Source organism: Lissotriton helveticus, chromosome 7, assembly GCF_964261635.1.
Source record: "Lissotriton helveticus chromosome 7, aLisHel1.1, whole genome shotgun sequence".
In the NCBI taxonomy this organism is placed as follows: Eukaryota; Metazoa; Chordata; class Amphibia; order Caudata; family Salamandridae; genus Lissotriton; species Lissotriton helveticus.
In genome coordinates this window covers 177,388,964-177,414,727 of record NC_136068.1, presented here as the reverse complement: position 1 = coordinate 177,414,727, position 25,764 = coordinate 177,388,964, and the positions used below count along the sequence as shown (strand labels likewise).

General features: G+C 41.0%; 1 protein-coding gene across 1 annotated transcript in view; it reads right to left on the bottom strand.

Moving 5' to 3' along the window:
- DDX27 (DEAD-box helicase 27) overlaps positions 1 to 25,764 on the bottom strand; it is a 238,087-nt gene that overhangs the window by 67,862 nt on the left and 144,461 nt on the right. Inside the window, exons 12-14 of the mRNA XM_078651885.1 lie at positions 24,454 to 24,607; positions 23,861 to 23,942; positions 3,140 to 3,317 (exon numbers count right to left, since the gene is read on the bottom strand). Of these exons, the coding sequence (XP_078508011.1) occupies positions 3,140 to 3,317; positions 23,861 to 23,942; positions 24,454 to 24,607 (414 nt within the window). The remainder of the gene's footprint in view (positions 1 to 3,139; positions 3,318 to 23,860; positions 23,943 to 24,453; positions 24,608 to 25,764) is intronic.

The window sequence follows — 25,764 nt, the reverse complement described above, 5'->3', positions numbered from 1 at the left end:
TAGTTTGAAAAAAGAAAACACACTTGTGCACACCAAACAAATACTCGAATCTCTGAAGATTTTAATATTGTATATAGAAAGAATTAGCAAAATCAAAAACGTTTAATGGAATGTTTAGTGCTGCATCTCGGCGACTATCTTTTCAATATTTGGTTCTATTTTGCAGAATGAGGCTCCTGCCAGGGCCAGACTGGAAACCCAATGCAGCCCTGGCAAATGTTGCCAGGCCAGCCCCTGTACTAGGTGCAGTTAGTGAGCCTGGCCACTGCAAAGCAAACTTTGAGGGGCACCCCCACCAAGACAATTTGGGGGAAATGGTGCATTCTGCAACACATTTGTCATTATATAATGAATTGTAGTTGCTTTTAAAGCTTAGTAAATGATGACCTCACTATGCACCAATAGAACAATCTTTTTGGGGCTCTTCTATGAATTCTCACTATCACCCTCCAACAGTGCCTCTCTTCTCTCAATAGCCCCGCTGTCACATGTATTTAATTTGTTTTATACTTATAGCATCTCTCATACAAGTGTAGGTGTCAGAGCACTTTACATCACACACCTACAGTGACAATAAATCGTACGTGTGTAAATCAGTGTATAGAAAATGTTTTGTTACATAAGGCAAAGTGGACTTCAAGGTGTAGGATTCACATGTCATCCATATCGGTGAGCATTTTTTCAGAGTGCTTGGTCTGGAAAAGCACAAAATCTTGATTCAGAATGTAACATAGTGGTTAGTTTTGACTTTAATTATAACAGTTTAATTCTACCCAAACAAACATTTTTGGCAATGTGAGAATTGTGAAATGCTGGGGAAAAAAGATAGCATACCAACTTGTACCATGCAGTTTGCATGCAGCTGTTTGATGCGGGTCATAGCTGAAGGTGCTGGATTATGATTGTAACTGATAGACTGCACAATAACAAAAGCATCTCTGTGACAAAAGCAGTAACCCACTGAGCTATGCACATAAAGAACTGTTTTTTTTATATATGCATGGTACACGTTCTTTGCAGCAGGCATATTAACCCTCTGCGCTACCTTAGATGAGTCAAACCTGCTACTGAACAAAACATGCATCTCTCCCCAGCAGGTACATTAATCACTGGAGTTATCTTGACAGTTTAATTGTTGCCCAAAAACCACAGACTATTCAAGGAACTTTTAAGTGCTTTTAAAACTGCTGCTTGCGGACCCCCTGGAAATGTGTCACGGACCCCTGGGGGTCCGCGGACCACAGTTTGGGAAACACTGCTCTAGAGTATCACAGTGAGGGAAAACGATGTGCTGAAAAGCTACCCAAAAAGATATCCAGTGGTTGACACGATTTCAAGCATTTCTCCCATCAACTTTTGTTGTTTGATGTAAAACCCTGTAATAAATGAGCCACTCTTCTGATTTTGGCACCCTGTGATGACCCTCACCACCACCATTTTAAGTGATTTTAGTGTGTTCCTTAATGTAGGATGGTCCTGCATGTGCCTGTTTCTCTTCTGTTCTGTAATCTTGCTGTCTTTTAGTGGGAGCTGTTACTGAGTGGAACAGTCTTGCCAAGAGCAGAGCGTGTGGTATGTGCATTTGAAGGTGTGCAGTTGTGTAGGAATGTGTCAGTGGTGAGAATTATGAGTTCTTACTATTGGCTTTGATCATTCTGTTTTCTGACTTTATCTTGCTTAATGGCATGGCTTGCCTATTGGCTTTGGCATAATCTTATGCCATCTTGCATTAGTGGCCTATGCTTAAGCGACTCCATCTTCTGAGCATTTCAAGGTGAGAAGTGATGTTTTTTGTTTTCTGCACTCTGTGTGCTATTAGAAACCGGTTCTTGTCAGAGGAATGTGTTCACTTGGTGCCGGAGTCATAACAAAGGCCTGATCAACCGGAGGTGTGACCTTAGTACGAAGTGGTACAGGAATCTGATGGGAGAAGGAGGCGGGCTTGCTAGAAGCTTCGGCCAACGTTTCACTTGTATTAAAGGGTGGAGCCTCCACTGGTCTGGTGGAAGTGGAAGTTTTGGGAGTTTGGATTCCGAGTGAGGGCAGACTTGTCTATCTCGGATTGAACCCTGATTGCTGATCTCTGATCCTCGGCTGTGTGAAGACTTCCCCTGGCCAGAAGTGGGCAGTGTATGCATCAGGTGATGTATTGAGTTTTGTGATTATTGCCATTGTGATGTGAGCCAGTGGCTGTGATTGTTTGAGGTGTTTTCTTTGTGGTGTGGGAGGTGCACATCCAGAGTGATCCTCTACTCTGTATATATATCTTTCTGATCTCTTGCAGGACGTCCAGTGTATCTTATCTTATATCAGTTATTGCTTTTTTATTAATCAGTATAATTATTGATTCATGCCATTTAGATTATAAGTTTGCTCAGTTACTGATTCATGCCTTAAGATTATAAGTTTGGTACATATATTTGAATATAATGCATTTGATATCTGAGACAGCCTTGGATTAGAGAGTATTATGTAATAAACCCCAAGCCTTATTCTAAAAGTGATAGTCTTTGCATTTTGTTAAATAAAATTCCTTTTCAAAAGGTGCTGTTTGTTTTGTGTTGCAGTCTTGCTGTGCCAGGGGTGGTAAGACATGCTTAAAAGTGTACATTATTCAAAGGTGTAATGATATATTTGCCTCCCAGGTGGGAGTGCAGTGGTTGGGTGTGGCTTATTGGTGAGAAGCCACATTCAAATCAAACCCTTACTGGCAAAGGGTTCGAAAGATGTGGGTCTCTTGCTTACTGTGCCACATGATCCAATATATATTCCACTGATGAAGCCTAACAAGGTCAAAATGGTTATGGGGTCCCTTGTGTTCCCTTCTGGTTAAATACCGATTTGTCTAAGGCAAGCCCCTCTCTAAAGTGGCACAGTGAACACAAATTGATGGGTTGGAATTCTATTCACAATGACAGTCAGCAGTTTAAACTACATCCAAAAATTGTCATATACACAAACAAACCTTTTCTTATCAAACACACAAGCAGATAAACAGATCATATCTAACTAGAACACCAACCATCAAATAAACAATCAGCATCTTGCAAACATAATTGTATTTACCCACAACTGTATTTTACCAGTCGCTGTTAGAAGAGCATGGCCCTTTTCAGATGTTTAATTTCCAGATTCCTACCTTGTGGTAGAATTCTGGCCTTCACTGGAGCTTGAGCTTTCTTCACAATCTCCTTCAGCATTTTTCTTTCCTCTTCCCCCACCAGCGAGACTGAGCGGCCAGCTCGACCTGCTCGTGCTGTACGCCCGACGCGGTGCACATAGTGCTTCACAGTGTTTGGCATCGTGAAGTTAATCACCTGGAGAGAAGGGTCTGATAGGTTAAGTTTTGAATTTTCATGTAGAAATGGAGAAGTCAACTGTACTCTCTTGATCTTCCTGTTTTTGGATCCATGTTTAAAATTTACAACACTATGTAGGCTTCAACTTTATCTCAAGCTTCCTATAGTATTGTCTGACCAAAGGTGTTACAAGTCTTATCCTTCTATCTTCTGTTGAAAAAAATTGTGTACATGAACTAAGCTTTTTGTAAAATGGCGAGTCCATGATTAGACAAGGAAAAATAAAGGAAGCATATTTTAACTGTCAAAATTGTACTGCTTAACTATGCAGTACAATTTCCTTTTTTCCCCTTGTCTAATCATGTACTAGTGGCCTAAATAGCCGACTGCACCACACTGCCCTCGCTCCCTTCTATATCTCTGTTCTCTTCAAGCTCACTTACCTGTAATCTATGTAACTGATTTGAGAGGTATAAAAAGTACCATAACTGGTGCAGATGAAAATACTCGGAAACTTACATCTAGAACATAGGAATCTTTAATGAAATTAAACAAATAAATCTCGCCACCCACAAGGGCAATACAGAGTCTTTTTTGCAAAGAGAAATCTCCCTTCAAAAAAATGATTTTCACATAATGAACGTATAATTACATATTTATATAAATAATTACAAGACATTGTTTTAACTAACCCAATAAGAATTAGAAAATAAACTAACCAGAACATGGTACTAATGCGGCCTTTTACAATTTATTTCAGAAGAAAAAAGAGAAAGCACACTGGTATAGTGCAAAACAGAGAGCTGAAAAAGAACACTTTTCTCTGCAAAAGAGAAAGCCACACTGGTATAGTGCAAAACAGAGAGCTGAAAAATAACACTTTTCTCTGCAAAAGCTCAAGACCACTAAAATAAATGAAAAAAAAAAAAAAGCATGACTGACCGAAAACAGGTTCCTAATTAGCATTATATACAAAGATGCTTAATATGCTACAGGGTGTCATCTAGTTGGCGAAGGGATATACTTTTTATACGGTCATTACATTTAAATTGCGCTTCATATCCAGTTGCAGGATGCTGAAGCATATTAGTGGACTGGTAGCATAGTACACAATGGGGATGCTTGGTTGGAAGAGTTGTACTTGCTGTGAGCCTATGTGGGAAGCATGTGGTGTCAGAGCGGTGCCCTTATCACGTCTTTGGTCGCATCTCTTGGCAGTGAGAGGAAGGGATACATGGGAGATTGGTGCACTCAAATCATAAGTAGCTAGCAGCCCTACTTTACTCTGCACTTCCTGTTTTGAGTTTGGGGTCATTTACATTTTTCAATCCATCTCTTCTACTGTACTTGGTCTGGGAAGGTAAGAGGTCAATAACCTGCCTGGTGATGGAGCGGGATAGAAAACAGAAATCTGTTTAAACCCGTGAAGTCACACTTCCATAAATAAATTAATAATGCTAACAATTTGTGCTATGTGTATGTTAATTCAATCTAGTTTAAAGTTGCATTTTCACAAAACATGCGGGAAACTAATATGTGTGCTCATAAATGTGCATTATGTTGCATTCTCATGTATGTGGAAAATAATAAATTAATCTTGTCTATTGTCATGTCATAACTAATAGCAGCTGTTTTTAAAATAAGGGCATGTGCTTATTTTGCTTTTCTTGTCTATGTGATGTCTTTTCTACTATTCTAGGTGCACATAAGGTTTTATGGATTCATGAAGACTGGTAGATATAAAATGCTGCTTTATTTGTGCTTTACTGCTAGGTAATTTAGACTAATGGGTTAATTATTAGCAATGATGGGAGGCAACAGAACAAACTGTATTTCTTTCATTAATTATTCTCTGTGTTTGTTTATATAATAGTTTTACAAATGAAGCTTAGAGATGGCTGCAGAAAAATAGTACACTTTTAAAAGTGGCGCAGGAGAGGTGGCGCAGAAAATTGACGCTCTTTGAAAAGAGGCCTAATGATGAAAATGGCTCAAGTGAAAATAATTCTGAGAAGGATGGAAAAGGCCTCTGAGCTTTTATTTTGAAAGATTTTGGAATGAACTGCTAAAAAGATGACTTTTTGGAGAAATTTGCTAACGTTTGCTAACGTGCCACGGGAGTTCAGAGCTGACAGGCTCAAGGTTGAAAGGAAGCTTTCGCTACAAAATGTAGCAGCCTAAGGAAGAACTGCCAAGACTTCTAAATGAACAATGAACTAGTGAATTTGCCCGGGCATGTAAGAAGGAGGTGTCACAGTTTACTGTGGTACGAGGTGGCTCAGCCAATGGAGAACTAGAATTCGTCTGCTGGAATGTGAAAAATAGTTAGCTCAGCTTAATTTAGGGTATAAGAATAGGTTCAGAGAACACATAGTTGGCTTACGCTCGAGAAATCTGGAGGACGATGTTATGCTGATGGACTTTACACGTGAGGACAGGAGTTTTTATTAATTACTTTATTACTAGGTGATGAGGGTAGAGACAGAAATAGTTAGGATTTTGGAAAATGCTTAATTTTACTTATTCCTGCTAATGAATAATAATTCTTGATTTATGCTCTTTTTATTAATACTGAATAAATCTTTCTTTATGACATTTTCTAATGCTTGTTTAATAAAATACCAAAACCTAAGTTTTCCTAGATGTGTTTAAATAAACTTTCTAAATTGACAAGCTGGTCTTGATTATTGTGGATAGTTTAAACAACATATTTAGATCTTATCGCCTCATGATTCAGTCGCTCTAATGTTGATATGGGCCTAGTGTTGTAGTGTAAGTTTTGTGGTAGTAGATAGTGTCATTTGTGCAATATTTTGGTGAGAGCGCTGGATCAATTTCATGGTAGCCATCGGACGGTTTATATATGTTGTTTTTGACATACATGTTACATGCATGATACATATATGTTGGTAAATTCATAGGATTAAATTTTAACACATGTTGAGTTTGTTTATTTTGTGCTATGTGTGTACCGGTACAAAAACTGTGTGATGAGAAGGTAGTCATGCAGAATATCTGATCTGTTTCTGTGATATCGCCGAGTATCACTGTTGGTATCGCCGTGTACCAGAGGTATTGTCGCCGTGCAATACAGTGTTGTCGCCGTGCAACACAGTTTTAGGGCTAGGTGTGAATCTTGTATAGTGAGGGTTTTCTAAGAAATTAGAGCAGCATGAGAATAGGGACAAAGCGCCTTCCATAAAACTCACTGTGATAAGAGTATTAGTTATATTCGAGCTTGAGTGAAGGGCAGGGTAATGTCGGTGCATGATTATCTATAAACAGGTTAGAGTCCTGTACGGGTACATGTTTTATATCTATAAACAGGTGAGAGTCCTGTACGGATAACGATGTTATTTTGCTAACGGTGCATGATTTCTATAAACAGGTGAGAGTCCTGTACGGATTTCATGTGTGTCTGAAGTTAGGGAATTTTCAGTGTGAAAGTGCATGATTGTTTTGTAAGGTATGTTCAAGTGGAACTCTTAGAACTGTCACTTCGCGGTGCGTTCAGAGGAAAACTGGTTCATATTTTTACGTGTTAGAAGGGTAGGGTAAGAGTTGCTCTACTGGCAAATGTAAATTATCCTTAGTGAGAATAGCGCCGACTATTCCGAAGTGTGGATACTTGAATGTATGTAAACTATCCTAATTAGAGAAGCAGACAGATGAGTTTCGTTTTATGTATTCACTAAAATGTACCAAAAGTAATTTTAAGGTACTTAGGAAAGTTTAGGATAAAGTCTGTACCATTCTAAGACTTTTTATGATGTTGTGCAGTGTTTAAATACATTTAAAAGCTCTGCACGCTAATAAAATTCAATTCAAAAGTGTTCAGCATAGTTGAAAAGTATAAAAAGGTGAACTGTGCTATTTTAAAACATTCAGGAGCATTTTAGAATGTTCTGTGTTAATTAGGCTATAATTAAGGTATTCCACGTTGTTAAACATTTTTAAGTAAGTAAAAAGCGATTAGTATTCATTTTATAAACATTCCACACTTTAATTATAATAATAAATTGTTCCCCGTAGTTTAAAACGATTAAAAAGTGCCCCGATCGAAAATTGTAAGGGAGGGGCTGTTTTAAGAGTGAGACCGTGTGGGGAGAGACTGAAGCTGCAGCAGCTGCCTACGTCAGAATTGCCGCGCTCGGATTGGCTAGAGCGTCAGCATTGTTAATGAAAAGCTACTCTCTGATTGGTTGAGGCGTTGTTATGCTGTAATTGGCTAAGCCTCCACTTTTGTTCCCTTCGTTTTAATAATGCTGCTAAATTAAAAACTGATGCATGTGATAAGCGCGCTGTACTAAGAATAAAAACAGCTGTCTAGCACCCAAAGCGTCATAATAAAATATCACTCCGATTAATTGAAGTGTATGGAGTGTCTTCTGCTGAAAAATGTTGTCTAAATAAGCGTCCTCGAAATAAATGCCCGTTTATTTTAAATATAATTCTTCCCAAACGATAATATTAAAAGAAAAACTTAGCGCGCTCTATTGAAATAAGATTTTGTAAGGGAGGGGCTATGTGTGAGTGAGAACGCGAAAGGGGAGAGCCTGCAGCCGCAGCTTCTGCATACGTCAGAGCTTGTCGCGCTCTGATTGGTTGATGTGCCCTGGAGTGTCAGAGCAAAGCAGCGCTCTCATTGGCTGAGGCGCAATTAATGCTTGAAATTGTTTATATTATAAGTGTTCTCATTCTTTCTCTCGCAGATCGCGCTAAATTAAGAAAAATACTGGCTTCATTTCATGTCACATCACAATTGATGTATGCTGGAGAGCGTTATACTAAGTGAAGTGTAGCATTGTGGGACTCGTTCAGTTGCACTTGTGATCATCCCCGTTTTAAATTCACTAATGTTTTAAAGCGTATAGCTAACTAATCTGTGTGCTGAGCATTTTGTTAATTGAGCATTTTGTAAAGGAGGGGGGCGTAAGGGGAGAGTTGCCTGCAGCGGCTGTCTGCGTCAGTCGCCGCGCTCTTATTGGTGCAAACGTCGACGCGTCATAGGCAGAGCCGCGCTCTGATTGGGCGAGGCTCCGTGAGCCGCGCTCTGATTGGGCGAGGCCCTCCCATTAAGTATTACTTGGTCCTGAGTGTCACGGTGACGCGTGGTGTCACGAGAGGAGCCGCGACCTGATTGGTCAGAGCTTCGTGTTGTCGGACTTCTTCTTTTCTTTAAAGGAGTGCTGAGCGAAGGGTTTGGAGCGATAGTGGAATCGCGCTATACTTGCTGAATCCTATTACTAATTAGGGGCCTTGGTTGAGGTTGATTTGTTTATTGTTGCAGAGAAGAGCTGTGTCCTGGTTGGCTGAGGACGCCGCAGCGTCATAAGAGGGCCGCGACCTTATTGGTTAAGACTCTGTGAGCCCCGCTCTGATTGGGCGAGGCTCTATGAACTGCGTGTACGTGTTTGGAAAATAGAAATTAAACACCGTTTTAGCATCTTTTCTTCGATGCGTTAATGTTTAAAAGGAGAAACATACAATAAGCTGATACTGACGAGCGAGTGTACACTAAAATAAAATTACATAAAAAATAATAAAATAAATATTACGGTTTTCGTTTTCTTTCCTAGCCGCGCTATTATTCGTGTCATAGCTGATGAGAAAAGAGAGATTGCAGTGGGCAGTGTGTTTCAGCGAAGGGAGAGTGATCGGCTAGAACATTACCAACAAAAGCTGGGATTGATTGAAGTGTAGGGGGTGTATCACAGCTGATACAGATGATACATGTTTTGGAGCGGCTGGGAAATATCGCGCATTGTATCTAAGTTAAGGTTACCGTGTACTGATTAGCTTAATGGTCCAGGGAAGCAGTGCAGTGATTGACTGAAGCGCAATTGTGGTTTTTACATTTGTAAGTGTCCCCGTCTTAAATTTTATTTTTTCACAAGATTAGCGCTATTGATTTGAATAAAGAAAAGCTAACTTGGGTGTAGCTATCAATTGCCTGCCGAATAGTTATTTGAAAAAGGAGAATTAAAACGCTGTCATCACGCTAGTGTCAGGTGATGTTTGTGGAGGCATTTAAAGGGCTGCGGATATTGGAATGAGTGTTGGTAAGCAGCTAAACAGAGTGCAGTAGTGGTGAGGTGGAGGAAGGCAGATTTTCAAGCTGGAGATTGTAGGGAGGATTTGATGTACTATCAGGTTACCACAGCAACTACCGTGGTACAAACAAAATTAAGAAGTTGATTGACAAATTAATTAATAAAAAGATTGTGCAATATAATTAAATAAATAATTATTTCTAAGTATTTTGCTATTTACTGTAATTACTGGTGTAATTAAGAAAGTTGCGCTGTGTTCAAGGTGGCAGCAAGAAATTATATTTAAATTAAAGGCAAACAGAGTAGGTTTTCCTTTTTACAGGTATATGTTGCAGAAGGTGTGTAAGTGAAAAAATAAGTACATTTAAAACACATGTGATTATACGTTGGTATTTATTGTTATAAACAAATATTTTGCGTCGCTACTGTTTTTGCAAATTGATAATTTTCTTTACAGGTTAATTATAATTAGTGATACAGGCAAATTAGTAGAAATATTAGATTGAACAAATTATAAGGTTTTCTACACCTGATAGTGTTAAATTAATTAATTAATTGATCAATAAGCGCTGCAAGGCAAATTTAAAGAGTAAATTTACCGAATTATATAAAGAGAAATAAAATGTCTTCCTTATACAAGAAAATGAAAAAGGTTGTAGCCAAATGCGAGAGTAAATTAAAGATTCCCAAATTAGCGAAAATAAATAATAAAGGTGTCAGAGTAGAAAATGTTGATCAGTGTACAATTGATGTTGTAAATATGGATCAGAACAGAAATTCAAGAAGACCCCCAGAACAGGTTAATACAACGCCAAAAGTGTCAGATCAGATTGATAAAGTGCCAGTTCAGAATTTTACTAAAATTAATGCAATTGAAAAACATGATGAAATGATTAGTACTTCTGGAATTAATATTCCTGGTTATGTGAATTCAACAAATGATTTAAAGGAGTCCATGAAAATTATGGAAACAGAGATAGTCCCTGTGCTGGGAAAGGATGAAATTAGTTCTGCAAATTTAAAGGTCCCATTAACTGAAAAAGTTTATTCTATTGTACTTGAGATTGAATTAGTAGGGATTGCAACTCAGCAAGAAACAGAGATGACTTCAGTTCTGGTAAGTGAGAAGTCTGACATTGACCTAATTGAATTAACACAGTCTGATGAGTCAAAATTATGGTCAAAGAAAAAGGAGATTGAGATAAATGAGTTGAATGAACAGCTACAAATACAGCGACAGGTAATGGTTCAGCAGAATGACATGGCTTCATTGCCATTGCAAATTTTTGTTAATGAACAGACAGAGAAAACAGATACAGGATTAAATAAAGAACAGGAAAACAGTCCAAAAGGATTAAATGCACTTCCAGAATATTGGAATGAAAATGATGGTCTTTTAAGTGAAGACATCAAAGTAAAGGACACAATTGATAAACAGATTGAAACATTGACTTCTGCAGGTTCACTTTTCAGAAATGCAAATTTAATTAAAAGATTGATTGATGATATTCAATTGGCAGAAAGGTTTGCTGTCGTGATATGTGCAGCATACAAAAAGAATGATGAACATGCTTTGAGTTCCCTAATACTAACATCTGTAGTTGAAACATGGCAGGTGGTCAAAGACTTACAAGATGAAGCAACTCATGAGGAGAAAAACACATGGTTGAGAAACACATGGTTGAGTACAGATTTTAGACAGCAAGATGAGGATGAGATTTGGATACACAAAGATAACAGAGTTGTTTTGCTAAATAGCATGTTTACTGACATGGACAGAATGTACCATACAATTGCAGAATTTCTTTACCAGAGGTGTCTGGCTTGCCAGCAAGTGAACTCAATTAAGAGAATAGTTGTGAGAATGGGAACAGAATTACAAGAGAGTGGTTCATTGACCAGATTACAAATGGATTTCTGTGAGATGGCACTGCATGACAAACTATGCTACATTTTTGTGATCTTCTGTTTAATTACAAAATGGTTTGAAACATTTCAGATGCGACATAATGATTAAATTACTGTTGCAAATTTAGCAGATGGCAAAAGACATATTGAAAACAGATTGCTCCATTGTACAGATAGAATAGAAATTTCAGATGTTGAGGAGCATGAGAATATTATTATAAAAGACAGAGATGCAAAAATGTGCCTAGCTGCAGGTACAAAGTGGACAGATATCCTTCCACTTGTTTTGATGTTTCTGAGAAACACAACTGATAAAAAGACAGATTTAAGTCCACGTGATATTATGATGGACAAGATCATGAGACAGACATTCATACCAGAGAAAAGAATGGTGCCTATCAATGATAGCATTAATTTGGAGAACTGCAGGAATTTATCAGATGAAATGATCTCTGTGTTTGATGAAGAAGAAACTAAAGTGCAAACAAGAGAAAAGGAGCAAGTACTTGATCCGTTACCAGGTAAAAGGATCAGGAAAAAGGTTCGTCTAAAAGGAAATTCTCTAGTGCCAAGGTGGCAGAAAAGGAGGCCAGTCAGTCTTGTCACAACAAATGAAGAGAAGTGCAAAAGACTGAAGAGGTGGATTGACACTGGCCATACTTTTCGTGTAACTACACCTGAAAATCCTGATGAGGATAGTGTCACAACTGCTGATTCAGATTCTGAAGAAGAGCCTGAAGAGAATCCAGATCTTGAAGATCGACAAGTTGGTTGACATCTGGAGAACATAAATAGAAAACAAGCCTTGATTGAAGAAGACTTGAAAGTTGTGACTGAAGACTCAGAAAATGATGGAAATCTGCCAGAAAAAGAAGCAGAAGAAGAATGTGATCAGATTGTGATTCAAGACCAGGAGAGTATTGAAAAGCAGGAAAGTAGCTCTGAAAACAGGAACAAGAATTCTGAAACTGGGAAGTTGAAGGTAATTGAAGAAGAAAATGAATTGCCAAGTACCAGCTACAAAGATGATGTTCCTAACGGAGTGAAGCTGCTGAGTAAAGAAGTACCTGAGTCCAGAATGAAAATTTCTGACACTGAAACTGATGAGAATGATGAAGATTCTCAAATAAGAAAATTCAGAAAAGGAGCTTGGAGAACAGAATGTAAGCAAAAGAAGAAATTACTAAGAAAAAGTGATAACTGGCCAGAAGAAAATGAAGGCCTAAAATTCAAATTGAGATACAGATCAAAGAAACAGATTGATGAAAAATCAAGTCAAAAAGATTCTGTAAAGGAAAGTGAGGCAGGAAAGAAAATAGAAGTGATACCTGTAATGGAGGTAAATAGTCACAGTCAAAAAGTGATTGAAAAGAATAGTGACAATGATTGAAGTACATACCTGTTAAATTTTAGGTTTCTGTTTTTGGCATAAGGCTGAAGAAATCTTGTTAGATGACACAAGGTCGAAGAAATTCTGTTAGCTGAAAAATTAATTTGTGACATTAGGTCGAAGAAAAACTGTTAGAAGGTTTAAAGAGTATAAAAAAAAATTTAAAAAAAAATTTGAAAAAGGGGGGTGTTAGACATTTTTAGAAAATTTAGGTAAAATTTTTAAAATTTTTGTTTTATTTTTCTTTGCAAGCTTAATGAAAATATAATTCTGCTTTGGTTAATTTAGGTTATTGTTCTTTTAGAAATTAACAAGGAGAAGTTTAAGGTTAATATGACAAGCAAGATACTGACATTTTATTAGTTATAGTTTTTGCAACACTTTTATTGAAGCTTAGTTGTATGTTACACAAGAGAAAGAAATAGAACTAGAGGGGTTTCTTAAAACTCAATATGAGAATTGTAGATAAACTGATGAGATAAATCTTTAGAAATACTAACACAGGTGAAATTGAATCATGTTCATCTTTGATAACATTTTTGCTAAATTTTGGGTGGTGGTGTGGTGATTTGTTAATCACCAGATGAGGGAGTTGATGGAGCGGGATAGAAAACAGAAATCTGTTTAAACCCGTGAAGTCACACTTCCATAAATAAATTAATAATGCTAACAATTTGTGCTATGTGTATGTTAATTCAATCTAGTTTAAAGTTGCATTTTCACAAAACATGCGGGAAACTAATATGTGTGCTCATAAATGTGCATTATGTTGCATTCTCATGTATGTGGAAAATAATAAATTAATCTTGTCTATTGTCATGTCATAACTAATAGCAGCTGTTTTTAAAATAAGGGCATGTGCTTATTTTGCTTTTCTTGTCTATGTGATGTCTTTTCTACTATTCTAGGTGCACATAAGGTTTTATGGATTCATGAAGACTGGTAGATATAAAATGCTGCTTTATTTGTGCTTTACTGCTAGGTAATTTAGACTAATGGGTTAATTATTAGCAATGATGGGAGGCAACAGAACAAACTGTATTTCTTTCATTAATTATTCTTTGTGTTTGTTTATATAATAGTTTTACAAATGAAGCTTAGAGATGGCTGCAGAAAAATAGTACACTTTTAAAAGTGGCGCAGGAGAGGTGGCGCAGAAAATTGATGCTCTTTGAAAAGAGGCCTAATGATGAAAATGGCTCAAGTGAAAATAATTCTGAGAAGGATGGAAAAGGCCTCTGAGCTTTTATTTTGAAAGATTTTGGAATGAACTGCTAAAAAGATGACTTTTTGGAGAAATTTGCTAACGTTTGCTAACGTGCCACGGGAGTTCAGAGCGGACAGGCTCAAGGTTGAAAGGAAGCTTTCGCTACAAAATGTAGCAGCCTAAGGAAGAACTGCCAAGACTTCTAAATGAACAATGAACTAGTGAATTTGCCCGGGCATGTAAGAAGGAGGTGTCACAGTTTACTGTGGTACGAGGTGGCTCAGCCAATGGAGAACTAGAATTCGTCTGCTGGAATGTGAAAAATAGTTAGCTCAGCTTAATTTAGGGTATAAGAATAGGTTCAGAGAACACATAGTTGGCTTACGCTCGAGAAATCTGGAGGACGATGTTATGCTGATGGACTTTACACGTGAGGACAGGAGTTTTTATTAATTACTTTATTACTAGGTGATGAGGGTAGAGACAGAGAAATAGTTAGGATTTTGGAAAATGCTTAATTTTACTTATTCCTGCTAATGAATAATAATTCTTGATTTATGCTCTTTTTATTAATACTGAATAAATCTTTCTTTATGACATTTTCTAATGCTTGTTTAATAAAATACCAAAACCTAAGTTTTCCTAGATGTGTTTAAATAAACTTTCTAAATTGACAAGCTGGTCTTGATTATTGTGGATAGTTTAAACAACATATTTAGATCTTATCGCCTCATGATTCAGTCGCTCTAATGTTGATATGGGCCTAGTGTTGTAGTGTAAGTTTTGTGGTAGTAGATAGTGTCATTTGTGCAATATTTTGGTGAGAGCGCTGGATCACTGGCTGGTCGGTATTACACTCATTTCGATAGGAGTACTGCTCTAGGATGTCTAGTTTTGATCAAGCAGCTCACGCTACAAATATTTTGCAGTGCGCCAGCAATGCAAATAATAGGTGTTCCTTTTATCAAACTCAATTGTGATTATTTTATCCACTTTGTAAGAAGAAAAAGCAGAGTTTATTTTTTCTTTTACAGGCTACAGAATAGAAGCAAGAATGATCAAAAACAGAATTGGCTGCGTGTAAAGCGAGAACGGCATCCTTTTATAGAAGTGCTGTCTATGTCTATTGAATGAGGGAGGGAAACACGGCATCCGCTGTGCAATGTAATGAATCTGAAAAGACAGGCCACTCCTATTTCATTGTATTTTTCTTTCGACCTCAGTAGCAGACTATTTATTTCCATCATGTTTCCTTTTATAATTTTCACTTGCATTTTTACTTTATTTTATTAGAAAACAAATTAGATTGCCAGTGCTGCCAACAATTTTCTAGCTTCAGAACGAGAGAAGGAAAGAAACCGACCTCCTTTGAACCACTTTTTCAGATCTAATTACTCTGTTTATTTTTTCAACAAAAGCTTTTAAGATGCAAACTTCTTAAAACGTTTTTACATACAATACACCCAATACAACATTACCGAAAACAAAATCAGAATGATCGAAACTTATTGGATGTCCTTTTATTCAACTTATTTCCATCAGCTTCTTCTCTTTCATACTCACATATAGTGACACATTCATACTAGTGTTCACACTCATTACCACATTCGTACATGCATCATACTTCCAATCACTCAACCAACCCCTTTGGGGGATTACCTGCAAATATTCCAATACACAATTGTCAAAATTATACAAAGGGACAAAAACAGATAAGTGAAAGATTTCAAATTTCAACAAAAGGCCATCTATAATTCCACTTAATCCTCGATTTTTTAGTAAAGCAGCTGAGCACTTAGTTTGTGGGTCTTTGAAAAATAGTGGTCTAGTATTAGAGCAGGTCCTTGTTCTATCATTATTCTTTAAATAGTGGACCAAAAAGAGGTATACTGTGTAAAGAGTCCAGGCAAACCTCAGTTGATTAGAGGCACAAACCATAACCCAAATGCTCTCTTTTATGGTAGTATGGGCGAGCAGTTAGGCTTATCAAGAGGGTAGTGCTAAACATTTGTTGACACACACAGGCAATAATGAAACACATACTCCACAATAAGTCTGAGAGCAATTTAGAAAAATAAGTTGTAATGTTATATACATTTTGATACCAAGAACTTCGTTATCAAGTAAGTACTTCTTTAAATATCGATTTTAGCAGGTGAGTAAAACGTTCACTTAATTGCGTCTTTACGCACAATGCTTTCCTATGAGAGAAAAGGCATGTATGGCATGAAGTTATTCACATTCGGTTCCTGGGAGTCCTCTTCGGGACTTGGGGCCGTAGGGGGCAAAAACCCAAAGTACCAGCTGTAGTTTCTTGTGACGTGCCCTGGGGTGTACAGTTGCAGAGGTGCTGGTCTGGTTGGTAGATCGGGGTGGGGCCATGGGCAGATCGGACCTTCAGGAGCACATGGTCCTCTTTCTGGGTCCTGCTGTGTCGGGCTGGTCGGGGAGCGGCAACACAGTAAACTGGACTTTGCGTTTTGGTGCCTGCAGACTGCAAGGGAGTAGCTCCTCTATTCCAAAGGAGAATGCTTAGCGATTTGAAAAGGCTGGAAGTCTCCCGGCGTTCTTGGAATCTGGTCAGCTGCAGAACGAGTCGTTGTGTCGAGACTGTCGAGACCTATTATGGCAGGCAGGGTTTGGTGCCAAAAGTCCACAGCAGTCTTCAGTTCTCGCTTTTTCTTGCGGCTCTTGGTGTCCTTCTCCTTTTGATCCATCGAATCCAAGTTCCTGGTGTGAGGGATGCCACTTTAATACTCAATTATGGGGTGTTAGGTGGAGAGATGGTGGTAGCCAATGGGCTACTTAACTTTAGGGTGTCTACAACCTTTAGACGACCAATTCCTGTGGGAAGTGGGCATAATCCTGCCCCAGAGAGCCTAATTGTGGAATTCTAAAAGGTGTGTCCACATCAGGTAGACCACCTTAGGGTTAGTACTAACCTGAAAAGGGAGGGTGTGGGGGGGGGGCACACTCCGCCAAACCAGCTCAATTTTCTGCCGGTCCTGGGGCCAAATGGTCCCAAGGTAGGGGGTGGCATACCCCTGTCTGGAGAAGCCTTAGTGGGGTCATATTACAGGCGGCAGAGGCCTTTAAAGCCTCCAGCCTTGATATGCCAATCACTTAGCCATACTGCATGGAGGAGGTGACAACACTACTGGCCGGAACAGACATTGTTTATGCCCTCAGAAAGCGTGGGCTTTCACCTGCAGGGGGTCAGAAACCGGTCTGTGGTTGCAGGCTTGTCTACACCAGTCAGCCAGTACACTAGTAGTCGGTAGGTTTTCAGGGGGCACCTCTACGGTGCCCTCTTAATGCTTGTATTAATAAATCCATCACTGGAATCAGGTTGAGCCTATTAATATGAGATGTTTGATACCAAACAGCTCTAGTTTCACTGAAACCATCATGTAGCTGAGGAACTCGTAAACACCAGTGTCCAGCACGTTCTTAAAATGGATTCCCTGTTCACTTGTAATATCCATTAATCGACTTGGATATCACAAGGGTCTATCTACTCGGGTAGATATGTCCACACATGTAGTATAGTGCACCCTGCCTAAGGACTGTAAAGAACTGGTGTAGGGGTGACTTACCTATACTACATGTAGTATGTAGGCATGGCACACAGGGGATGTGCCATGTAGTGTCTTCACTTTTCTCTGCACTACGGCATGCAGCCTGCAATTGTAGTTTGCATGTTGGTGCTGAGGGGTCCCTTATAGTGGCCCACTACTTGCTGTAGCCCTTAGGGGTTCTCTTTAGCTTCCATGCCCTAGGCATCAGGGGTACTGTAGGAAGAAGGCTCTTTATATGAGATATCAAAGTGAGATATATTCATGTAAAGAGTCCAGGGGTTCCCGTATGAGAGGACAGGGGCTTGCTATGGCAATCCCAAGTGCTCTGCTTGGTGGTAGTTTGGTTGAGCAGCCTTAAGATTAACTCAGTGGAGTGCAAGACATCTGAAAATATACACAATTATCAATAAATAAGACACTAATCACGAAGGAGATGCACACCAATTTATAAAAATAGTAAGCATCTTTATATATGTTTAGGCACAGCAAAAATCGTTTAGGTAAGTACGTTTTGAATTATTTGCAAATCTTTATAGTTAAAAAATTCAACACATTGCAATTTCTGGAGGCTGCAATGTTATCCTATGGGAGTAAAAGTCAATGCAGCATTATTTAGGTCTAGTACAGTGACTTACGGGACACTTCTCCAGGGGTTAAGGTGAGTGGTGGGCAAGGTACAAGGCAGCACCAGCAGAACACCTCCAGCGGCATTAGGACGGCCGGGTGCATGGTGCAAAACAGCTTTAGTGTCCAATGTTGGTCTATGGAGAAAGGTCGCGATAAAAAGAGGCTGCAGGCTTTTGCGGGGAGGGCGGTGGGCTGAATCAACAGGGGGCTCAGCCTCTCGATGCTAGGGCCAAAGGGCCACCTTTGGTCCTCTTATCCACAGCCCAGGGGAGACGGGTGCAGAGGTGTCTTTAGGCGTCGAGCTGTCTCACCGGGAGCAGTCGCGGTAGAGGGGGCCTGCGTGCAGAGGTTGCAGTCACGTCGGCGAGTCTAGAGAGGTGTCACCACACTGGGCTTGGTCTCTGGGGGGCTGGGGACCATGCTGACGCCAGTGACCTACTTCAACTTGGGCTTGGAGCAACAGGTGCAGTGATGTCTTCAGGTCTCGGGTTTATGTGGTCACAGAGTCCTTCCATGGTTTTTTGGATGCCTGCAGCATGGAGGGAAGCAGGTTTGCTGCTTCTCGGGAGGTCTTGGTTGCTGGGTGAAGTGCTGGCAGGTCTCCTGGGCTGTGGGGACTCAGCAGCTGCAGGACAGTCGACTTTAGGTGCAATTGGCAAAGCCAGCAAGCAGGCCGGCAGGGTTGGCGTCAAGTCCGTTGCTGGATCTTCTGTTATTGCAGGATGTGACTCTTCTCGTCCTTCTTCGTCTTTCAGGTCAGCAGGATGTGTTGTTCTGGTGCCGGGGGCTCCCCTAGATACTTAATTTAGGGGCTTTAGAGGAGTGTAGGGTTGTAGCCAATGGGCTACTGACCCGTGGGGTCACTACTCCCCCATATATGACCACTTCCTGTGGGAAATGAACATAACCCTGTCCCAGAATTCCTAAGTATGCTATCACAAAGATGGCCAACTCTGAAAAGTTGTGTCTACCCCAGTTTAGCCCACCTTAGGGGTGATATTAGCCTGGGGGTGGCCTGCCTACTTGACTAGCTAATTTTCCTGCCTGTCCAGGTGTCAAAGGGGCTCTGGACAAGGGTGTCAGCTTCCTCTCCTGTGAGGGGAACCAGATTTGCATTTCAAAGGGGACAGCTCTTTGAAGCTTGTCAGCTTAGGTAGGCTAAACAGCAGGTCATTCTGTGGGAGGGAGTGTGACACCTTCTTCCCGGACAGGCTTTTGTTCTTGGTCTCTTGAGATCAAAAGGCTGTCACCCTAGGAGGTCAGAACAGTGTCTCAGGTGGCAGGCTGGCAAAAATACCGCAAGCACACCAAAGGCTGGTAAATTTTCATGGGGCACCTCACACTGGAATCAGTGCGAGTTCATTAATACAAGATATTTATACGAAACATCACTATTTTCACTGAAGCCATCATGTAGCTGGGGAACTCGTTTTCACCAGTGCCAAGCACATGTTCTAAAATGGCTTCGAAGTCAACTTGCACTGGATGTAATGGAACTGACCAGCACAAGGGCATATCTGCTCATGCAGGTATGTCCTTATATGTAATACCAAGCACCCTGCCTTAGGGCTGACTTACAAATACTACATCAGTGTTGGGGAGTCTGGGACACAGGGATGCAAGTCAGGTTGTGTTCTCAGTCTTGGCTTCACCAAACACGCAGTCTGTGACAGCAGCCCGGCATGAGTTTGATGAGGGGTCTCTTAGGGTGGCACAATTCATGCTGCAGCCCTTGGGGTACCTCAAGCCCTAGACACTAAGGGTACCATTTACTAGGGACTTATAGAGGGTGTTAAAGGTATTGCCAATTGGGGAAACAATTGTACAGTTTTAGGTAAGAGATCTTGCACTGGGGACCTTAATAGCAGGAACCCAGTGCACGTTCTGTCAAAATTGCATCAGATACCAGGCAAAAAGTGGGAGTGCCCGGGTAAAACAGGGGCACTTTCCTACAGGTGCTAAGTCCCCAAGTTTCAAGGCTTATTGTATGATTAATTAAAATCTTCAACAAGAATAGATAAAATGTTTTCATGTACAGCTCGTAAAAGGTATTATAGAATAAGGTAGCATATTCTGAGGCGTTCAGAAGAATTTTCACTTGGTGTGCAATACAGAATCCTAGAAGGTGCAGACTTAACAACATAGTCTTTAACCGGATGTCACAGACCAAACACAACATGAACGATTAAAACCATATAGATAATAACATGTTAGTTCTAAGATCTAAACCTTTTACTCTGGGCACTGTATCGGTTGTTAATGTGTGAAGTCACCAGTGGTACAACGTTACGTAAAAAAGACAATGCCCTGTACAACTCACTTAACAACTAACTCAAGAAAAGGCCTCATGCCGCTGGGTAGGAGATGGCCGCTGGGTAGGAGCTCCTGTTGGGAGCTCCAAGTGCTGGGCATCCCAATTTTGGGTTTTATCCCCGTTAGCACCCAGCTGCAACCCCTCCGTGTTGTGCTAAAGCAACACAAGAGTAACTGGAACAAGTAACTGGATTTGAAATATCAGTAACCTCCTTACCGGCCTGGCGGTGGACGAAAGCTGCTGAGGATCCCCGACCAGCCTGGAAGCTGAGCCTCGCAGGAGAAGACGAGCCATCCACACCTTCCTCTTCGGCCCCTGGGCCCCCCCTGGCCAGTCTGCAGAGCACGACACGGATGTCGATGGCCAGGAGCCCGCCGCGCTCGACTGGTGCACGTTGTGGCTGCTTGTGAGCTAGTGGTTGCCAGCGTGACGAGCTGTGCTGTGCTCCAGAGGTATCGACCCGCAGGCAATCACCACCGCTAGCGCCGGTCATCGGGGAATTGGAGCCTGACCGGGAGCAATGCTGGCGCCGGACGGATGACGGGAACCCCGCTGCGGAGTGTTCCTGCTTGCCTGCAATCACCTCCGGGACCCCCGGTGCCCCGTCGGGAGCTGTGCTGTCCTGCTCGCCGAGCTCCTGCCTGACTGCTGCTCCGGGTCGGATTCTACGCAACGCGGCAACACTGGTGGAAGAAGCGCCCTGCTGCCAAGGTGAGCTGCAATCAACGCCGAGACCCCCGGTGCCCCACGGGCTGTCCTGCTCGCTGAGCTCCTGCCTGGCTGCTGCACCGGGGCTCCAGGGCTCCGGGTCGGAATCTACACAACTCGGCGACACCAGAGAAAGCAAGCGCACTGTTGCCAAAGTGAGCTCTGTGTCCCCCCCCCCCACTCTGCAAGCTGTGCTCTGCGCCCCCCCCCACTCCACTCCCTGAGAGGTTTTGGAGCTGTGATCGGGGATGTAACCTTGCAGATGGGGGGGGAGAGAGGTCTGAACGAGTGCAGGTGAGCGAGGACAACCCTACCCCCGTGAGACTCTCGGTGAGATCGTGGATCATTGCTCACATCGTGTCTCTCAGTCAGATGCCCTTCCGCCACCCCCCCCAATAATTGGCGCACAAGTATAAGTTAGTCTGCTCCCAAATGCAGTGTCTGCACAGGCGAGTGGGGGAGCTGCTTGTCCTGATTAACACTGTTGCAGCATGGTGAGCACGGTGTTCATGAGGTTCCTGAAGTTTTAGACAGGCAAATAACTACTATGAATGCTCAGAATGATCTAACACAGCGGTACTGGCATGCAAAATTAATGCTGTGTTCAAAGCGGTCCCTGCACTCTCCACTAACTAAAATGGCGGGGGCCATAAAGAAGAGCCATAAATCTCCTCCACTGCCCACCAGATGACCATGAGGCTACATACCAATGAGCTCAGGGGTCACCAAAATAGAGATAAGACGCGCTCCTCTCCTCCTTGCAACACTGGAGCTGTACCTTCTCCTCCCCACCAACTAACACAGATGATGGACTAACCAGACCTGCCCTAGAGTAGAAAGGGAAACCTAACTCTCTAAAGGACTTCAACAACAGACAAAGGACTACTACAAAAGACGCTGGTTTCTGCATGTGTTACTCGGGAGGCCATCTGATCATAACCTAAGAACTGGCCTTTTTATACCAATCCCACCCACCACAGACTTTACTTTACCTGTATTTTGAACATTGGTAATGCACAGTTTGCTACCTCATATTTCTTGGTTGCCAATTAATGTCACTTTGATCTGTGATTTTTAATTCATGTAATTGCTGTCTGCACTGGTATCCTGCCCTTATATACTCAGTACTATACCTACACTTACACCTTGCTCTCTGTAATTTAATGTTCCTCAGGACTGAGTGTCTGCCTTTCTACAATGGTATAATATGTTGCTATACCGTATGCTATTATATTATATGTTCACAGGGGTATTTTATTTACAGGGGCATTATATTCCCAGTTGGATCTTGCACATTTCACTCTTCCTTACCTGTAATGCACCGATGTTACCTCATATATTTACATCATATATTTACACTCCAGACGTAGATAGGGTGTCGGCATTCTACAGTGATATTATTATAGGTATATATTCCTAATTGTATCCTACACATTCCACTTTTTCCTCACCTGGATGCACCGATTGCTACCACATATATTTACACGCCAGACGAAGATAGGGTGTCTGCATCTTACAGTGGTATTATTATACGTATATATTCCTAATTGTATCATTATTATGTATCTGTATCTGTATCTGGATGCATCTGTCTGACCTGAATATGCTGTTGAGTCCAACTATGCTCCCACATGTACCTTCCCCACCCCAATTGATATGTACTCACATGCTATAACCTTCTTCTGTAAAGCTATATAAAACTTTCAAAATAAAAAATAAAATAAAAATGTAGGTAGAGAACTTTTTTGCGCAATGTGGGAAACAATGTTATAAGGAGTATGTGGTACTGAATTGAGATGGGTCCAGTAGGGCCTCTAGAGGGCAATTTAGAATCTGTCAAATTTCAGATCCTTGGGGACCCTTTGAATGAGCAATGCCCATACTACTGCAGTTTTAAGATTGACTTCAGGAGAGAATAAGCCATTACATGCATGGATGGAACCAACAGTAACTGCAGAAGGGACCATCTTTATAAACCGAAATGTGGCCAAAATATGGGTTCAGGTCTTAAATAGCCATAGGTGATTTATGCTTCTAAACACAGCAGCCCAGATTAATTCCCCTGTTCCCCACTTATATAGGAAATTTCACGGGTCCTAGAGAGTTTATTACATTGTAGAGGTTCAGATCACGTAACAAACAGAGATCAGTCTGCCATCAATCAACAAAAGTTCAAAGTAAACAAAACCTCAAAGAAAAAGCAAATGTTTCCGATGGATGTAATTCCAATCCAAATGAGAAATGGGACTCTCTCTCAGCAACTAACTGGTTTGAACAAAAGGTTATGCATGCTTAGGTATTAAACAGCTGTAAAGATAGAGCGATCCAGGACTAGAAAATGTATCTACTGTGGAACTAGGAATACAGAAGAATGTCGGAATATGGCAGATACATCTCTGCCTAGTCATTATTCTTAAAGGGTATTTCTTACTACTGCAAAATGCTAGATTGAAAGTTCAATATATCCTTCTCGGAATCAATACAAATTTAAAACATTTTCCGAAGGAAGTTGCAAGGCTATAAGGGCGGGGAAGAATTATACATTCATCATAAAAGACATCTTTTGCCTATCAACAAAAAGAGAATGAAAAAGTGATTCCCGGAAATGGGATCACAAACAATTTATGTGATCATTGTAGCCGTTTTCTTTAGACTATCACAACAGTTGTGAAACAAGAGGGCTGAACTACAATTGAATGATGAGACAGAAGAACACAATTTTAAATGTATACAGAAAAAGACAGAGTTCCAGATGAATCCATCATTGGGTACTCACCGTTTTGACCCCATGGATATCAAGACCACGAGCAGCAACATCTGTGGCCACCAAAATATCGATTTGCTCATCCTTGAAGCGCCTGCAATAGAGACCAAGATTTACGTTCAGACCCGTAAGGGGTTTATTCCTCAGCCTGATTGAGAGAACATGGGGACGGAGAGAAGGGTGGACAAAGTATCCAATAAGAAAATTACAAGTTCAGCATTGGAAATCCTGATTATGGTTTTGGTGGATGCAACCCCTTCTCAATCACTCTAGTCTTCAAGGTAGGAACCTCCCACATATATTAGAACAGCAGATATAATGAACCCCTAAAATGACAGGTTTCAAGTTGAGAACTGCACGGTACCTCCAAGGTTTCGTTTGGGAGACCAAATTATGCCTGCCCAGAGGACACTGTATATGCTTCACAAAAAAAGAAGTGATTAAAACAATTCAAGACTTCTAAGGCCTTGACTCTTGGTGCAGTAAGGGTTTACTGTGAATTATTGTACATGATTGAAGGCTAGAAAATTGGATTCTGTATATTTGAGACCATAATTTTTTTTGTGCTACCTGATAAGATAAGTACATGTGTTACATAGTCTCACCTCAAAGATTCTAGTCGCTGTGTCTGGGAGAGGTTCCCATGCAACTCGCCAACTTTTAGGCCCATCAGTCCCAGAAGGATGTGCATGCGGTGAGCCTGTTTCTTTGTCTGTGTGAAAAGCATCACATGGTCGGGGAAAGTGCGAGTCAAAAGTGCTGAAACAGAAGAACAAAACATCTTTATGTGGCAACAGTTAAGTTTACTTACATCTGCAGAAGGCAATTGGAAGGAACTAAGTTTCCAGCGTTTTGGCAGACATTGTGTCTATCACATAATACAGCACAAGAGAACATGTAGAGTGCATAAAGAACAAGTTACTTACCTTTGGTAACACCTTTTGTAGTAGAGGCTCTCCGCAGATTGCTCACCTTTAAAATTTTTCCAGATACCTGACGGGATAGAAAACTTTAGTTGCAATTCCCTTGCGCATCAAAAGATGGCATTGAGCGGCTCTGCGTCGGGTCCACTCTGTCTTGGACATGACGTCAGGAACATTATATCTGTGCCATGTTCTCTGCAGTGGCAAATAGATTGACCAAGGTTTCTCCCCATTGCTAGAAGATACCTTGTGCCTCCTCTGAATGTAACTTCCATTCATGATCCGCAAGGCAATGTCGGCTCAGTTTTTCCGCCCAGGCATTTAAAGATCATGCCAGGTGGTGGGAAGTCAGAGATGCCCTAAGCGTTCAGCCACCTACAGAGACATAATGACTCTTGGCACAGAACCCAGGACCTCATGCTGCCCTGTTTGTTGCAATACCCTATAGCGGTCCTGTTGTCTGTGTGAATCTGACCCCAATCCCCCTTGATGGTTATAAATAAGCCTTTAGTGCCAAACCAATCGCTCGCATCTCCAACAAATCGAAGTGAAAGCGGTTTCTGCCAAAGAGTCCTGTGATCTCCACCTCTCCTAGATGACCTCTCCAACCTAGCCACAATGCATCCATCACAACTGTTAGCTCTGGGTGGGGTAGGGAGAGTGGTCTACTGCCAGTCCAATAGCAGTCAAGCAGCCATCACTGCAGAGCTTTTACAGTGGCCTTTATCACCTGGATGGATCCCACTCAGACTTCAGATCTCACTGCAGAGCCATCATATGCCACTTGGTGGGGTCCACAAGCAGGATGCAGAAAGAAAAAAAAGCCTAAATGCCTCAGCACCACTCTTAGTGAGACTCAGGTCAAGGGTTTAAACATTAGATTGTTCCTCTGCATACCAAAATAGAAGAGGTACCATTCCATCAGCACAATCTGGGATTCTACTCCCTCTTCTTCCTCATCAAGAAGAAAATAGGAAAATGGAGGCAGACACT